This window comes from Syngnathus scovelli, chromosome 4 (assembly GCF_024217435.2).
Source record: "Syngnathus scovelli strain Florida chromosome 4, RoL_Ssco_1.2, whole genome shotgun sequence".
NCBI lineage: Eukaryota > Metazoa > Chordata > Actinopteri > Syngnathiformes > Syngnathidae > Syngnathus > Syngnathus scovelli.
In genome coordinates, this window is record NC_090850.1 from 11586313 (window position 1) to 11604806 (window position 18494).

The 18494-nt window shown below is 41.5% G+C and overlaps 1 protein-coding gene across 14 annotated transcripts in view; it reads right to left on the minus strand.

Moving 5' to 3' along the window:
* The window catches only part of baz2ba (bromodomain adjacent to zinc finger domain, 2Ba), a 76592-nt gene that overhangs the window by 12705 nt on the left and 45393 nt on the right, over positions 1 to 18494 (minus strand). For 3 of the 14 annotated variants that reach the window (XM_049718215.2, XM_049718222.2, XM_049718214.2), the window contains 17 exons: positions 14279 to 14470; positions 14024 to 14185; positions 13507 to 13694; positions 13210 to 13401; positions 12104 to 12715; positions 10522 to 11272; positions 9516 to 9782; positions 8387 to 8447; positions 8179 to 8287; positions 7468 to 7569; positions 6640 to 6862; positions 5682 to 5774; positions 4592 to 4653; positions 3387 to 3452; positions 2688 to 2753; positions 1900 to 1944; positions 1606 to 1638 (listed from right to left, as the gene is read on the minus strand). In XM_049718215.2, coding sequence (XP_049574172.1) covers positions 1606 to 1638; positions 1900 to 1944; positions 2688 to 2753; positions 3387 to 3452; positions 4592 to 4653; positions 5682 to 5774; positions 6640 to 6862; positions 7468 to 7569; positions 8179 to 8287; positions 8387 to 8447; positions 9516 to 9782; positions 10522 to 11272; positions 12104 to 12715; positions 13210 to 13401; positions 13507 to 13694; positions 14024 to 14185; positions 14279 to 14470 — 3224 coding nt within the window. The remainder of the gene's footprint in view (positions 1 to 1605; positions 1639 to 1899; positions 1945 to 2687; positions 2754 to 3386; positions 3453 to 4591; positions 4654 to 5681; positions 5775 to 6639; positions 6863 to 7467; positions 7570 to 8178; positions 8288 to 8386; positions 8448 to 9515; positions 9783 to 10521; positions 11273 to 12103; positions 12716 to 13209; positions 13402 to 13506; positions 13695 to 14023; positions 14186 to 14278; positions 14471 to 18494) is intronic. The other 11 variants (XM_049718229.2, XM_049718219.2, XM_049718217.2 and 8 more) reach the window with 5 other exon arrangements.

Below are 18494 nucleotides of genomic sequence, written 5' to 3' on the forward strand. Positions count from 1 at the left end.
CAGTTCAAATGTTTTTTTTGTTACACCCCCTCGTGTCTCTTCATCTAGGATTTTCAACAATCGTAAATTGGGTCTGAAACATATACCTGCGATAACCGGTTTATTATGGATCAAAACATATACAATAAGATCCACTTGAATTGCCCGTCCAATTCTTTAAATACCAATATTACCTTCAGTAAATTGCACCCTTATAGTTTGTATGTGGGTCCAATGGGATTGATTCAACAGCTCTTACAGATCATTTTAAGGCACAGATAGATAGGCAGACCTTTTTAGATTCAGCTGCAGCTATGCATTTGTGAGAAGGGCTATAAGCAGCATAGTCAGGCCCAAAGAAAATGCTCTACAGAACCCATTTGTCCCCATGGTGGAATCGATCACGGCGATCATCTGGCAACATGCAGTTTCAGCCGTCAAATGAGCCGACAGTGACGTGGGAGATCCGACTGAAGCGTCTCAATTGTCCACAATGAAGATAAAATGATTTCAAGTAACGCCTTTCAGATGTGTGCATGAACGGTGAATGATAAGAGAGGCTGGGGCAGATTCAAGTCCAGCGCTCGGATGGCAGAACAGATATATGGGCAAACTGACACAAGCTTGACGACTGGGCCAAATTGTCAATCACTCATGACTAGGTTTGCAAAAGGGTAAATATTTTGCAGTCAATTTTCATAGAAATCATAGAAATTAATTGGAACGGCATGCATCTTTTCCAAGAATCCGTGCACGTTCGTTCGAAGCATTTTTGTAGAATGTGTAAAAAGGCCAGATTAGAATACAAACATTTATTATGCGTTCCCTGGTCTTCTCAGTAACTCAGGCGCAACATAGATGTGACTCAGACTTTCAAAATGAAAGCAAGCAGTGTAATATCGATTTCACCACACTTTCTCAGGCCACATGATGGCGTATTTAGTAATCACACTCGATATATACAAAATAGCTTGTGCGTGACTGCTAAATAAACCACCACAGGACCAAAGATAGTGAGACCTGGCATGCTTTTATTTTAAAGGTCTGAGCGCCAGATGAAGACTGAGAGAAACGCGACAGAATTCACAAAAGAACTCGCAGCAAAAATATGAAAAAAATATGGTGATTGGGACATTATGGAAGGGACTAGTAATTACGAAACCCGAGGTTCCACCTTAAATCCCATTACCTCAAGTTCCTGTCTAAAATTTCCTGCAATTTTGCAACCCCACTCATGAGCAACACACGCTACTCCAATACAACAATTAAGACGGTATGTGTAATGGATGGAAACTCCTCGAGTGCACTTTTGAGACACAGTGAGTGTGATTTGACTAGGAGTCTTTGCAATGCATTCTGAGTAGAAGAGGGGGCGGGGCGGGGGGTAGGCGGAGGTAATGGGGGAGGGGGACAGAAGCTGCCTGGCCAATGTGACATGGTCAGTTGTCCCTCAGGACGAGCAGATGGAGGCAGCATACTGACTTATTTTCTCTTTTGTTTTGCTGGAAAGCCATGCAGAAGAATGTAGTATGACAGCAGCCAGTGCTACACTTAATGCATTGCTATGACAACCATAACACAACCAGTTACACGATGCAGGTGTTAGATGTACAAAAATAAACATACCCATACCATATCTAGTCTATGCCTCTCCAACTCCTGGCAGAGAGAGTTGGCAAAATATTATGAAACAGAAGTAAAATCCAGAACCAGAAAGCATAGTGTTTTCATATTCAAAATTACTCATGACTTTCATTAGAAGCTGATGTTTGATTTTTACACACACACTTTCACACACTTACTTAAAACACAGACGGAAAGAAAGCCAAACACACACACACACACACACACGCACACACACAGAGGCAAATTGCTTTTTTTGTTGAGCAGTAACTAGCGGATAAGTTGTAGTGAGCCTACCTGGTGCTTCAGGATCTCCGCCTGCTGTCTTCTCAGCTCCTTTTCCTTAGAGACAAAAGAGAGATGAGGGGGGAAGATCAATACACTGTGATACCCCTGCCAATCCCTAGATTGTTTTTTAGAAGCCACGCCAACTGAAAAGGAACACTAGCGAGTTTTGGCGTAAGACAAAAAAGCTCAGCAATGAAATTGCCTAAGTAATCTTTTGGATAGAGTACTAACTAATGGGACAACTCGGGCATCCTCGCTGTCCATATTACTAGTAAGACAAAAAACAGTGCACAAGTTGAGATCTGCCCAATAAAGCTGGGCTCCAGATTGCCACTAAATGTTCACATTTTGCCCCTAAAACATGAGACAGCACGAGTTAAAGTTTTCATTCACTCGCGCAAGTGTGACCGGTAAATCTATTGATGATTTATACATAATTTAAATGAAAGAATTTTGGTTGCTGACACTTCCACACTGTGGATCAAAAGATATTTTAAACTGTTTGCTATTTGCGATGCCTTGATTTAGTAAGTAAGGTGAGTACACAGTCACAGCCAGGAATGCAAATGTAGTATAGAGATGCTAGATATGAATAAATATGAAATGTCACCCCAAAAAAATTACATTATGAATATATTAATAGTAATAATAGGCTTCAATTTCAAACCCTGTATATCTTGAGCAAGCAACAATGACCAAGAGGATGATCAATGAATAGCTTCTCCTTAATAAACCTTCTCCTAATGGGAATGAGGACAATGTTTATAAACTAGTGAAATTCAGGGCTTTGCTCATACCTTGATTCGTTTTTCAGCTTCCAATATTTTGGCATTGGCCGCTTCTTCCTTCTTTCTCCTCTTGGCCTGCAAATAAAGATTCAAGTCAATAAATGACACATGTCAATCAGTCTCAGAAGAGCTTGGCTTCTGCCATGGCTTCAGCCCAAAGTTTGCAGATCCCTGGAATGTCACATTTGTAAAACACTGCCAATGAATTATGTATCTCTTAAACACATAATTGTGAAAACGTCAAAGCTTCCTGTTAAGGGGGTCTTGTCAACCGTGTCGACTCAAAATTGATTTAGTCCTAAAACACTTTGAAGCTGCGGCATTATAATTGCGGGCGCCTGGATATGTGCGTCTGTGTATGTGTAAGCATCTCCGTGTGTGTGGGGCACCTTTTTTTTCTCTTTCCACTCGACCCACTTACGCTGAAATGTTACTGTTGTCTGATGTGGAAAAAAATACTTTTCTGTCCAATTTAAATAAGGTCTGAAGAGGAACCAACCGCCATTTTAATATTCAACAGCCGTCAACCAAGACCAATTTAGCATTAGTTCCATATGGAATTATGCCTAGGAAGACGCAATGCTTCCAAAGCAGGCCACTATTCAGTAATGAGCTTTAGGAAGATTAAAAATACTATAGTCGTCGGAGGGCCTGCAACTATCCAGGAATGTTCTGCTTAATCAGGTGCTGTTGGGTCAGATTCTATACCTCCAAAATTTGCTGTGCCCTGAGTTCTTTCTCCATCCGAATCTGCTGAATACGCTTGATCTTTTCCTGTGGGTGGAACAAAATAAACATGTTACTATGCAGACACAGTATGTTTTGGGTCAATTTGCCCAATGACATCATCACGATTAGTGACTACGTATATGAAATAAATTAGGAAAGTCTGCCTGCCATTAACAGATGAATCTTTATTGTTTAAGAGAAAAGAGAAAGCGCTTTTGTATTTTACACCGCTTGTTTTGTTGTTTTACACGTACACTGTTACCAATCCCCGCATGCCCTCAGGCCCCTTCAAACAATCCTCCCAAAAAAGAGGCTTCAAGCTGTTTGCCATTCGCCCTTCAAACATAAAATAAAACCAAGAGAAATACAAGTTGTAACAACCTCATAGTTTTGCCTTAGATATGTCCCTTTGTCTTTAACAATGTATATTTATATGTTTGTATTATACTTCCATTAGATGGTCAAGGCACACGCGTGCCAAAAGGAACAGGAAAATGTCAATTTAAGTAAAATAATGCAGAAAAATACTGTTTAATTATTTACACTCTTTAAGTGTAATTAATGCATTTTTTTAAAAAAAGTCAAATACTATGGATGCCATTTATTGCAACTCTAAAAAAATAAACAGCAATTTTATTATTCCATTTTAATAGGAAAAGCTCATTTGAAGTTTGAATGTTATAAATTATGTGCATGGTTGCAGAATAAATCAAACTTGTGCCTCAGGCACCAATCTTCATGATGGACTTGTTTTGAGATTTTTCCCATGACCCATCAAAACACCAACAGATGTACTATGTTTCTGCGGGAGCCATTACAAATGTAGTGGAAATACTGATAATTGTGGGAACTGTTTCAAGCTCACTTGAACACTGGTACCATTGCCCCATTAAAATATACACAGAGTCAAGACTCCTATTTTATCTTGATTTAACACACAGGAAAATCTCAACTCCATTTTAGTAGACACGGGACATCATCAGAATACGCAACCCTACGATTTAAATAAGTTAAATTTAACCCCACCTGTGTAAAAATGGATAAAATTACTTGACATGACAACACCGTTGTTCATTTAGGCAAAAAGACAACAGTATTTAATGCTAGCAGAAACAAATAGAATCAGAATAGATCTACTGAGCATTTCTGACTGGGTTTCAAACACATGGAGTATATCTACATACCTGCTGCTTGAGAATCTTGATCTGCTCTTTTTGCTTCCGTCTCTCCTCTGCTGCCATAATCGCTGCAAGAATTTAGAGTTTATATGATTAACTACAAAATTGGCCTACACAGCTGGACTCCCAGATGTATCCCAGTGACAGATTTAGTAGCCTTTAATTGCGCCTAAAAGGCTTGGTTGGCATCTTTCATGCTGTCAACTTCCACAGTCGGTGTGAGACAAGAATCTGTGTGTCTGAATGTGAATTATGGGTCGGCAATCAACAAAAGTCACTTGCTCAATCAGGGAACGCAATGGTTAAAAAGAAAATTACATAGCGACTTACGATACGACTGGACCTTGTGCATAGTCAAAATGAAATTGAATGTATGTTTTTGCTAACAATAGCTGGTGTAGTTTACTTTGCCAACATGTATTTTGTGGAAATACCAAAAGGTGAGTTTGATGACTAAAATCAATGTATTGATGATGTACAAGTCTCATCTGCCAGGGGAAATCACACCCCATTCCCTTTAACTGGTTAACAGTGCAAAGCAACTTTATTAGAGTACCCGATGTTTCGTTGTGTCGTCAAATTAAGGGCACTGCTAATTACAAATAGTAATTGTCATTTTATCTTTCTGTAATGGTTAATAAACCAGTATGTAAAAGCCGATTAACCAAATGGTATTTTAATGATTAAGTATAACTTTCATTATTCAGTGTTCAAATTAAATGGTTTAATCCCGACATGTCATTATTTCTAGAGTAAAATGTCTAATCACATTAGTTTGTTTGCAAATCTGAAATCTACTGCAGTATTCTCTCACTAGTAACATGGAGTTGTTCAACTAGTATGCCCGAGTTGACCTACTTGAATGCAGTAATGTCATACAATAGTGGGGGAAAAAAAAAAAAAAAAGCGGAAAAGAGCATTACTTTTAAGACTTTTATTCTACTAGCACAGCCTTGTCAATCAACTAGGGCATCTTACGAGTGAGGACAAACAGCACACTAGTAGATGGACCTTAACTCAAAACAGCTTTCACAGTATAAAATAATAAAACGCAATGACTGACCAGTAGATTCGGACAAAAAAAAAAAGTACCTACCTTGTTGTTTCCGAGCTTCTTTGGCAGCACGTGCCAGTGCCTGCTTTTCTAGTTTTCTCATCAGTTTCATCTGGGCTGCCTGTCGGGCTATTTCTGAACACCGAAAAAGAGATAAGTTGTCAGTGAGGAATTTGTAAGCCTGACCTTCCTTTTCTGAATGAATGATAATGAAGGGGTTGTGTTGATTTGAAAGTGGATCAACAACAGTGGTGAGAAGTACAACTACTTAGTTACTGTACTTAAGTTGACTTCTTGTATCTGACCTTTTGAGTATTTATTTTTCCTGCTGATATTTTTTTTTATATTACTCCCTGTGTTTTAAAACTTTGTATGCCTAATGTTGTCGAAAAAGGCTGGATACTTTTTATCCAACATCCACAGATGTCGACAACATAAAAAGTAACCATGGTTGAGATCCTAAACGATTGAGTGGTTTAGAGCAGTGGTTCTTAACCTGGGTTCGAGCGAACCCTAGGGGTGTCTCAGGGGTTCAGCAGAGCCTCTACTGCGGAGGTCCAAACGCACCTGATTTATCGTGTAAATTTGTGACGACATATCTGAACTGGTCTCGCAAAGGCAACAGCAGAAGTCAGTGTTGTGAGTTCATGCATGCATTGTGTTGGCTTTGTTCTTTGAAGAAGTTGATGTTTATGCACGGCTCATTTTGTGCATCAGTAAAAAACATCTATGTCTTGAATTTGAAAGAAATCATTTATTTTTCACTAAAGAGGGGTTCGGTGTATGTGCATATGAAACTGGCAGGGTTTGGTACCTCCAACAAGGTTAAGAACCACTGTCGGAGACTTTCATAAGGTGAAAAAAGTAAGAAAAACAGCAACATGAAGGAAACAAGGAAATATTAGCAAACAGTCAATTGGTACTACGAGTAGTTTTGCTGCTTCTTTGAGGATTATTTTCTCAACATGACCCAACAGATAGATACGAGGGCTCCACTGACCTTGAGCTTCTAATTTGCGCAAGAGTTTGACCTCACTGGGACTGGGACCTTCCGGGACCAAGGGGTCGCCCACATTTGGGGGTCGGCCTTTCCTCCGCCGGTTAGCTTTGGCACTGTCGCCTGCTAACTGGCGTTCTGAATTGGGGGGACGACCCCGGCGGCCCTCCATTGCCAAAATGTGAGGAATGACTTCCTCTTCATTTAACAGGTTCCACTGTAAACCCTGGAGAGACGGGAAATACATCCAGAGAGAGTTTGGGAGGGGAAAGTGGTGAACAACTTGTAAACATTCAGAAAGAATTTAAATAGGAATCAAAAAATCAAGAATGTTTCATTGGAAATGTATTATTTTAAATATGTAATCAATGTTCTTGTTGACTTTTAGGTAGGTATAGAAAGCAAGTAACATGGCAACACAGGCCACCTGTGGAAGTGAGGTCATCTGATTATTAACTAGGCCTCTGCATGATTCCTGTCCCTGCCCTTGCTCAGCCTGAACAGGGATCAAGGAGAGGGGGAGAGAGAGAGTCGGGAATGCCATTTGAACATTTATTCCATATCAAGGATGCCCAACTTAATATTTGTGTGCTTGTTATCATCAATAGTGAGACAATTAAGGCCACACGTACAATGGTTAGGGTGTACCGGTTGACTGACTGTGCCTTATTACTAACGATACTCTTAAAGCACAGTTGTTCTACTAGTGTCTTACTACTGAGTGCAAAGCACTTATTAGTTCATTGACCTTAAGATGGATATCAGGGATACCAATAAATGCCCAAATGTCTTTTCATATAAGAGAGAGGGAGAGAGATGAAAGGCGTTCACCTGGGGTCCTTCTCTGGCTTCATAGAAGTCACCAACCCTGATCTTTGCACTGAAGCTAAAATTATCACGCGTGATGCCACTTATTCCATTTCTGGATAGATACTATAGAAGAGAAAATAATGGCGTTGGTTTAGGCAGAAAAAGGCGAAATTGGCGACATTGAAAAGCAGCTGGGAGGCTAGACTAGGGACGGGTGGGAGTCGACAGTTACAGTGCATCTGTGCAGCCTTGCTAATCACGATAAAAGCTAGAGGACAGTAACAAAAAGAGCAAAAGCTCTTATGGAAGGAAAAACATTTGTGACCTTGGGGTGCACATTTCAGGCTCTTTCTTACTTCTCCGTGGACTGACATTCTTTTTTAACTGGCTGCTGACTGATGGATGAGCAGTGAGTGGGTACTACTGAGCAGTCATTTTTTTCTATTTGGACCACTGTACTAGAGGCGGTTTGACAATCGCTGTTGAACCAAATAAACATTAACTGCAACGTGCTGTACAAATGAGGCCAAAGCCGTGCATCCCAACACGAATCATTAATCATTGCTTTGTGAAGGGAGAGGTGAGGAAAGTGGCACAAAAAAGACGCTAAGAATAACTTCTTGCTATTAGGGTCACAGGAAGCTGAATGGGAGTCATAGGGGTACAAGTAGCTTGGGCAAATGTGGAAATTGGGTCACAAAAAACAGTTTACATTGGTTTGCTTGAGCATACCTTCATCACATCTGGGTATTGTCTCAGTTTCTTGCCACATGGTGCGTAGTAGGCCACATCCCCCTGAGGCCGCCCTGACATGTTTTTGATTCGCGTTTCTCTCCGCCACCTTGGTTTGTGATAACAACAGTCATGAAAAGACATTAATTAAAACATCAAAATAAAAGCAAGTGAAGTGGTCGACGGTACGGATTGAAATGACCCGTACCCCAACTCCAGAGGCGTCATCAAATCCTTCTCATCCATCACCCGCTTCCTCTTTCCTAAACCTGTGGAAAAACATTCAGTGGTAATTTTACAGCAAAAAACACAAGTGGAAAATGCCACAATTGCACATGTGACATTAGGAATGGCATGTCCTCATGTAATTTATGCACAAGTTGCAAGTGCATACTTGTGAACTGTAGCCGCACTAAATTGCTGGAAAATGAATTGAACTTTTCAAATGAAATTGGAAGGGTCTGAATCGGTTGAAAAAATATGAAAGGTAAGGTAGAAAATATTTTAATTAGGAACGGGCGTGTAAGGATACCAGGTGTCGAATGGATAACAGCCTTATTTGAAGTATCCGTTCTCGTGATGGAGGTTGATTTGTCTCTTGTAGCCATTTGATAATAGGGAACTAAAATCATACATGCAATTTTAGGAAAAATGCTGTATTGGGACATACATTGGTCTTTCTCTAAAATGATCTGTCATCGCTTTCTTAGGATATTTGATGCATCAAAACTGCTAGTGATATTGGTATCAGTGACAACTCAAGAGTTAAGTACTTGTATTGGCATCGTTCTGAAAACAAGTGCTGTTGAACATCCTAATCTTAATGCGGGCATTTTATTGGGACTTTCTCAAGATTGAACCAACTGAACATTTGGTTGTTTCAATCGCTACACAATGTCCACATTCTTTTTCGAAAGTGCCTTGACATTAATTTACAGCACATAAATTAGTAAATGAAAAAGGCAGTAAGAGAAATGGCTCGCAGCAACGCCTGCTTTAGCTACAAAAGTCCTACTTTCTCTGGAAAGTAATCTTAATCCAGTGATAGAGTTGTATCAGAACAGTAGTCTCACAGGCATGCCACTACAAGACCATGGCTTTCTCCAGTTACTGCCTTCTTTCTACTTTTGGAAAGGGACTAATTCCTCTTCAACATATTGTGTTATAGAGCACAGGCAAATGCTTGAATGGAATTTGTGCAGCTTTTCTGTGTATATATGGCTTTAATGATGATAAAGTGAACATCTGCTGCTTGCAACAAGTCAGCAGGAGGTACCAAACCAATCTTCATCTCTTTTGTCCCCAAACGAGTCTGCGTTAGATATTTCATACATTACCTAATGGAGAGACTAGGCTGTAGGAGGAGCCAGGAGAGCTGTGATAGGCCAAGGCACTGGCGCTGGTGACAATAGTGGGCGTCTTGATGACCTGGAGATTGAGAGGGGAGCAGCTGGTGGCTGTGTGATTGGCTGAGGTGTTTAGTAGTTCTGGGCCTTTGATTTGCCCGCGGGGAGTCATTTCCTTCTTTGACGAGCTGGATGACAGCGACTTGGATTCCTTTACTTTCTTCCCAGAGATGTCACTGTCTGAGTTGCTGTCAGATTCTAGACAGGAAACCGAGCACAAAGTCACAATGGAGTACAGGGAAGCGAAGTTTGTAGCGCTGTAAGCATTTATGGGTTTTTACAGTATACAGACAGGCAACTAATATTTTGAGATAGGGAAACAACCAATATACGACGTGCGCCGTGTTGTAAAGCCTCAAAACAATCATCTCAATCGATGGGAATATGGATCCATTACTCCTCAATGGCTCTGTGAAGTTACAGTACTTCGGCAGGAACTGGGACATGCTGTCACACTTCTAAATCCCAAGGTATAAACATGCTTGATTTGTGGCAAGAACACCACACAAAAGCTGTAAAGGAATTGTGTAGAGCACCCTGCAATGACTGCACGATCAAGAGTTTGCGTTCAGTCCACGGAAAGAAAAAAAAAAGTCCGAGGCGGAGATTCCCTAAGCAACCCCAACTTAAGCCATTAATTCACCACCTATGGTTTTCCCACAGACATGACAATTGTGAATATGCAAATTCTCTACAAACGATCACCACTGCAGGTCATGATTACAATTTGAGGAGTTTGGGAAATTTTGGATATTTTATAAAAGTAACAAGAACTGGTGTTAATTAAAACTTTATCCAATAAAGAAAGTACAGCAAATTTAAAATAAAACTTAAAATTAACATTTGTTAGAAACAAGCTGAAAGGCTAGTAAAATACAAAAAGAACCACGGGTTAAAGTGCTTTGTGTCGTTTACTGCTGCACATCAAAGTACCAACCTGACAAGCTGTCATCAGAGTCGTCATCCTCCTCTTCCTCTTCTTCAAGGTCATCATCTTCATCGTCGTCGTCATCGCCTGAGTCGTCAGATTCCTTATTAGCAGGGAGACCAGCCGCAGGGTTACAATTACCAGGAATCCCCACCCCAGGAATGCCAACACTGGGGATGCCGACACCTGGGATCCCGATCCCTGACTCTCCCCCACGAAACAAATCCACTAAAGATTGTACCAAGTGGTTCTGAGAGAAGCCTTTCCAGTTTGCTAAAGGCCCTGTTTGTCCCGGTCCTTGTGCCAAGCCTGGTGTCTGTCCCTTGCCCTTTGGGGTCTTGCTCTTTCTGGATCCATAGCTCGTGACATGAGGTGAGGTAGTAGGCGGCTGCGACGGAAGCCCAACCTGGGCACTTGTTTGGGTCCTACTCGCCCCTGTGCTGAGATTGACAGGCATTGACCCGCCGTCAGAATCGCACTGAGGGGACTTGCCTTGAGAGGCAGAGTTTTTGCGAGGTTTGGTGATGAGGGCCAAAGGTGCGTCCTGAGTGGTGCTTTGGATGACTCCGTTGGGGTGATTCGGTTCAGGAAGCCCGAGCAGGGCGCTCGAGAGGAAGAGGTTGGAGTGATTGTTCTGGGGTGGAGGAGGAGGCAAAGCGGGTGGCAACGGAGAAGAAGACAGAGACTTCCCCTTGGGAGACTTGTTTGGCCCCTGCTTCCTTAGCTCAGCTGGGAACGTCTGCCCTTGGGACATGAGAGTCTGGGAACAGGAGAAGAGGAGAGAGAAAACATCAAGAGGCAGCAGGGAGTTGGGGAGGGGAGGGTTGCAAAAATGAGAGGCACAATGAAAGGTCAGAAGGAAAATGGAACAAAGTGCAGTTGCTTGAGCTGTCACTTTGTATCACTGTTGATTGTTTGAGCAGCTGACTAACTACAATGCAGACCACTGGTACAGTTAACTGAGAGGGAGGGGGGGTTCTCCTACAATAACCGCAGGCATGGTACTGCGGAGAATTCAAAAACAAGACACTGGTTTTCTGTCTTTCTAAAAATGCCAAATATCCAGTTATTTGATTTGACAATCTCAATGATCATTTGCCCCCTGACATCAAGCTTCCTTGAGTCTCTCTTTCAGAAAAAAGGTTATATTTTCGCATTGTACTTTCAACTAAATGTGATATGAAGTGAAACTAATCAATTTCATAGACCATGAAATACAGTAAAGTGCTGAGAACCACAGGGGGAATTTAGGCCACTGAGCCGCTATTCTTCTAAAACAGAAAAAATGGGAAATGAGTCACACACAATAAGATGAGCTCATTGGGTTTAGCAATTTCATTGTGATGCTGCCATTCAAATGTAAACCAAGGAACATGATAGTCTGAAAATCTTTGAAAAAATGAACTGTGTGAGTGAAAGAACATTTTTTGATTCGGAAAGTGTGTTTTGCATTGAGGTGTGTAGGAGGAGTTTTTAATATGATCTCATCACTGGTGGCTCTGGACCATGTAGAATGCGAAATAAACAGTGTGATTGCGTTGCTTTTAGGGCTTGACGTACGTCCTCAATTCAATTGAGTTGGTCGGCTTACCTGTTTCAGTCTAAATTCATTGATCTGTGCAAGTGAGTCTTCAAGCAGTTTCCTCCTGTTGTTGGCTTTGGCACTGCCCGCAGTAACGTACTGCGGTGGCTTGACCGAAGACTTGTGGGGGCTCGTTACAGATGAGGTCAAAGTGAAATCCTTCGGGGAGGTAGACAGCGGGAAGGCCGAGCATGGCGGGGAGGGCACTGAAACGGGCTTGGGGGAGGAGGAGAGGGCGAGGGGCAGGTGCTGTGGGGAAGAGGAGGAGGGCAGCAGTTTGGGACGTTTGGGAGATGCAGAGCTGGCGAGCGCATTTGGAGAGTGGGTGAGGGCGATGGGGGAGGAAGACGGCGAGGACTCCCTGTGGGACTGGCTGAGGAGTGCCAGGGACTTTGAGTTGGCAGCCAGACCAGTGGACTGGATCACACTGAAATGTTGTTCAGGTCTGGATCTGGAAGAGTGTATAGCCAGTGGTGAGGTTTGAGACAGGATCGGGGGAGACACTGAGTGGGCTATGGGAATGAGGCTTGGGGGGTTGGAGGGGGCCGTCCGCATGTGGTTGTCCTGGTCTTCCGCTGTGTGGAGCCCAGAGTCTGTCTTTCCAGTAACTGGTATCAGAACCTGGAGAAGAAAAAAGAAATCTTGAACAAAGTAGTCAATTTTGATTGTGTTGCACTTTTTTTTGGTAATAGTCAGATCCTTTATGTGTTACCCGGTCAATCTGATCCGTCCACGTCCTTTAGAATCAGTAGTGCTGGTTGTTGTAACTTAAAAACTGTTTCACTAACAAAATCAGATTTTAAATTTTGGCTTCTGATTGGCTGTCCAAAGCAAACCTGCTACTGCCAGATTCGACTAGCTAAGCCAAACTTGCTACAGGCAGGTTCGACTAGCTAAGCACATCTGTAACCCTATGAGGCATTTGACTTCTTTTAGTTTTTTGCCATGATATTAGATAAATACTGATTCTGAACTACTCCAGCTGCATGCTGTTTTTAAAAAGTGTAAACACCGATGGTAGTGGTTGTATTAAAAAGCAGATTAATTCATTATTAGGTCCTTGATGAAGTCCCCAAATGTACAGCCCACCATTGATGTTAATCATTTATATTCACCTTTGTTTTCTTCTTTAACTGTTTCTCAGAGTCTGACAAATCATCGTCCTCGTCTTCGTCCTCGTCCTCTTCATCATCCTCCGCGAGGTCCTCTAAATCACTGCTGAGGGACCCGTCGCTTGAGCTGTCTGAAGATGTCCCTGTTTCACTGTTACTGACTCCGGAAGCCTCTGCTGCCTTCTTACGTTGCTTCTGAGAAAAGACAAAATAATCATACTACATACATACATACGTATGATCTACATTTAACATGAAGTATTAGCGAACTGGTAAAATTGTTAAGACCCTACAACTTACCCTTTCCTTAGTTTTCAGAGCAGGTTTTTCCACCATCTTAGCAGGGTTATTCTGGCAGGGACTATTGGAGGGCTCTGCTTTTTTGGTTAGATTGGTCGAAGCCTGGACAGGAGTTGGACTTGGGCAAAAAGTCCCTGGCTGTGTTGTGGGCGGGCAGACACTGCTGCCGTTTACTGCGCCATTCACCCCTTCAAAGATAAAGAATGTGTGTTTCACCCAATAACTTTTCAGAGAACGTGGACACACAATCTAATAAAATATCTGGAACCAAATACAGAATGGACTGAAGCAAATATTGATTTGAGCATCTAACTCATCAAACAGGCTGGCTGCAAAATATACAAGGCCAATACTAACGGCTGACATAATAAAAGAGAGTGAAATTGAAAGGTACGGGAAAGAAGATTACGAGAGGAAAACAAAAAAGGGCTGTGTGTGGCTAGATGCCAAACAATGAATTTGTTTTGGAAAAAAGAAAAACTGATCAGGGAGCATTATTACAAAATGTGTCGCATACCTTTCGGTGGCTCTTGGCTATTCTTGCTGGGCATTCTCATCTGAACAGGACTGGCGCTATGGTTTGGCTGAATATGAGGGGTAAAGAATGGAGGGAAACCTATGAAAGACGGAAGAAAGCTGGCGGCTCCACGCCCATGGGCTTCAGCAGCTCGCCACCACTCTGTCAAGGAGGGAAAGAACACCACGTTTACAACTCAGGAGACAAATATCAGTGTTATGTTCCAGTTCTTGCACCCCCACCTCTCAATCTTACCAGACAAGGCTCCAAGCTGGGGGTGGGCAGCCAGAGCAGCTGACATGCCTAGAGAGCCAAGGCCTCCAAACTCTGGCCTGCCCACTCCAGCAGTGTAGAGGGCCCCAAAGGCTGGGTGGTTGACCAGAGGAAAGGCACTTGACAATGTGGAACCAATGAAGGGCTGCTCTCCTGCTGCTCCAAACAGACGGCCTGATGAAAATCAACCAAAGTGGAAGCTTTCAAATGTGCTCAGAAGTCAAATTAGGCCTGCCAAACAAAGTTGGAAAACTTTCCATTTAAGTACAACACAACGACAATACCTTTCATTTTACAACTGTTTTCAAACATTTGTTGGCTTAATTTGTGTTCAGCATTTATATCTTAATGAGAATCATTTAAGGACAGTTTCATTTTCCTATTTCGTTAGCGTCAGGCGTCCTTGTACTGTGTCTGTAAAATCATCGCTTTACAGGAGACCCCAAAAATCAAAGGTTTGTTCAACCATTAGCATTGCATTGCCATTTTCAACACTTTAGATTGGTCACTAATTTGTAAAAGTGACACTCACACACCTCTGGACTGACCAAAAGAAAGAATAGGAATATAAAAAAAAAATAATAAAAAATTACTAAATTCACCAAAATGTAACTTAGGAGGTTTTTGCCCCAACGCCAGCGGACTTGGTGTAAAATTGAGAAGCTCAGATAGAACATATCTGCATGATATTCAGGGAGGTAAATAAAGATCATGTTCTACTTGTATTAAGAATTAACATTCTAAATGGAATCTGCAGAATTTGAGGGCATTAACATACTACATCAGCATGAAAGATTTCACTGGTCGAAACGGTTTATTATCATCTACTATTGTGTGCTAGTATGTCTTCTGAGTTCCTAAATGTCAGAACATGTGAATGCAACCAGTTATTTTCTGAAAGGGCGAGAAAAAAAAAGTGTGCGTGTAACCATTTTCCTATCTTTTTGGTATTCAATTTCAGCACAGAAGAATACTTCATCAACATCATCGTCGGCGAGACTTTTCCTGAGCACGATCATTTCCGACAGGGGCGGCTGCCACGTATTACCTCCTCCCGGAGTCAGATGCAATTTGGTGTGAGCATATTTCATGCAAATTCAATTTCTGCTCTAGAAAAGGAGAGCACGCCTGCATGATGCCTCTGCATAAGCAAGTAATACACATGTGGGGGGAAAGTGATGACGGAAGTAAAGGAGTGCGCTGTGCAAGGCGCAGATGAATATATCAAACTCGTACACATGCACACACTAAAACGTAAAACGCATTCAGAAAGCTGGAAATTCATTTATTATTTTAATAACTGCAGTATAGTATAGTATAGTATAGTATAGTATAGTATAGTATAGTATAGTATAGTATAGTATAGTATAGTATATGATAATATAAAGTCCTCTGAATTCCGACTAAGTATATTATTTTTAAAAAGTTTGACGGAGGGCTTGAGTTTAAACAACAAACAAACAAACAAACAAACAAACAAACACACAAACAAACACACAAACAGCATTTCACAAACATATCTTTAAAATGTATTGAAGGCTGAAGGGCTGGGTACTTATGAGGTTTTTGTTATCACTAGTAAGCCTATTTATCTGAGAAATTATGCAATACTAACATGCTAGCACTTGTTACGCTAACATATAGCAAGACAGAATTTAACTTTAACTAGCCTGGGACGTATTACTACTAGTTGAATTAGTTACAAATTACTCCTTCATAAACCGGAAAATTCTTGCTTCAAATGCAATCCATGGAAATTGGCTTAGCAACACTGCAGGCACACAGCTCAAAGAGTGTGCCGTTATCAATGACTGTTGCATACAGAAGCGAGTTTTCATCGCGCATGTGCTATTTTTGCTACAGAATACAGGTGTTGATTTCTTTTGTCAAGCCCTTATCTATTTAATCCAATCGTAACAACATAGAAGAAGGGAAACGCACTAACATCGTGGCTTGAGCAACCAGTTGCAAGCCATGAGCCAGGGATAAACCTTTCAGATAGTTTAAAGGTTTTTTATAATTATTTAAAGTAATTTCGTATTGTGCTTGGCATTTTGGGGGCATAAAATTAAGTACAAATTTGTACTGGATTCCGTGTTTTCAGGCCACATAAAAAAGTACTTCAATTTAAAAGAAAAATCGGCTCTAAAGAAAGATGCCTAACCCCAATAAGTCCAATAAAACCAGGATCCATTGTAAAGTTCAAGCATGCTTGCAGAAATAGAAAATATCTCTGGTCTGATGAAAACGGCTTTAACGATCAGACAGTAACATGCTGTATAATTTGGCGGCAACCGTGACAGCGTTGTATGATTAAAAAGTCATTTCATTATGTGTTAGGGAAAACGGTAATGCAGGTACGTAATGCCATTACTTATAATGCCACTACTACAAACGCTTGTCCGATCATTCTATCGTGGAGGACCCAGAACTCGAGGGCCACGGAGGGAGAAATGTAAATAAAACATGCAGGATAGCGGCCATTGAGAACTGGAACTGGTCATGCTTCCACTCATGCACTGAATTCTCCTTCTAGTGAGCACAAATAAAGCATATGGACCTTAAGATGGATACCAAGGATATTGAAACTCAAACGAGTGTCCATTGTATTTCTTAAGCAACAATCAGGGTTGAAGTATTGAGTGTGTCACCTTTTGAGTCAGCTTCAAGGCTCTTCTTGAGCACGACAGCAAAATCAGCCTGGTGAATGTCATTAGAATACGCTGAATATGTAATGCAAGCCTCAGCAGCCCGGGTTACAGTGAGTAAAGATAAACGACTGCAATGCGAACCACGCAAAAGGCCAACATATGCAGCATTGGCTTACGCCTGCGGTGCCCACCCTTCCACATCAACACCCGCAGCCAGGCACCCTCCCTTCGCAGGCAACACAAAGTGACATCTGCAAATGCCTCTTTATTATTAATGTAGGCTTCCGGAAGGCGAATAATTAAATTGAAAAAACTTCAAGTAAGGAAAGACACAGCTAGGATTTACCTACTCTCTCACTTACTCGCTCACTCGCTCGCTCCCCGGCTCACTCCCTCCCTCGCCCTCGTTCTTATTCTGTTTCAATCCTCCCTCCACTCTGACAAACTGCACCGCCCGCTTTTTTCATGTTTGGATGCTGCCGAAGGGGGATTAATTTGTTGTTTGTTGCAGTCAATCAAATTTCCACAGACAGATTTAAGTTAATTGCATCCGTGAGTTGATCCCAGAAGGAGAGCGCTATGAGCACAGATCAGCTTTTTATTCTCCAAGTGATATCCTCATCAATGACACAGGCACACACAGAGGCGCGTGCATACGCCGCGTGTTTTAGTCTATCAGTGTTCTTTTTCTAAGTGTAAGAGGCACATTGAACCTTGAATCAAGTCATAATACGGTATCTCTGATGTTACCTGCATTCCATTTGACATTCTTTTATGTGAGTCTGTCTGAGAAGAGACTTTTTTTTCCCTTTTAATTAAACTTGAGATACAGGAAGAAATAAATGACTTGACACAAAACCTTTTCATCTAAATAGGCATCTGGTTCATAGTACGGTGGTACCTTGACTTAAGAGTGACCCAACTGACACGTTTTTTTTTTTTAGATATAAGCACTAGGGGTGTTAGATGGTAAAATAATAATAAATAACAATAAAACAGCTACATGTTTTTTTTATTGCCACTCGCAGTTTACTGCCAAATTAAACATAAAAACTAATCTGCCGCGAAACAGGATTCATGTTATGCAGTTACTGAGTCACTTAGTTGAGAAACTCTTCTTTGTGTCTCTATGACTATTATGATAGAGCCACCCGATGGCCAAGGCACAGACCAACATCTAATATATATTTTCAAAGCATTCATCATGGCAGTCACTTATATATTTACCATATTTCTCGAATTAGTATTATAGAATTAGTATTTTTTTTAATGAAATAGCCTCGCGGGTACAACAGTTATTCAGTGGCGCCCCCTGACCACGGTTGCCGTAATGCTGGGAAGCGATGTGACCTTGTAATTTACTAGTCATACTAAAACGTGCTGAAACTTTTTGTCAGAGCACTGTGTACAACCAGTATGGATCAACAAATTCATCAACTGATCCATATTGAAGGCGCTCTGCATTATAAGGCGCACTGTGGTTCTTGTACCTAATAGTGCGGAAAATACGGGAGGTATCGGAGGGATGTCTGGGTTCCCGTCTTTTT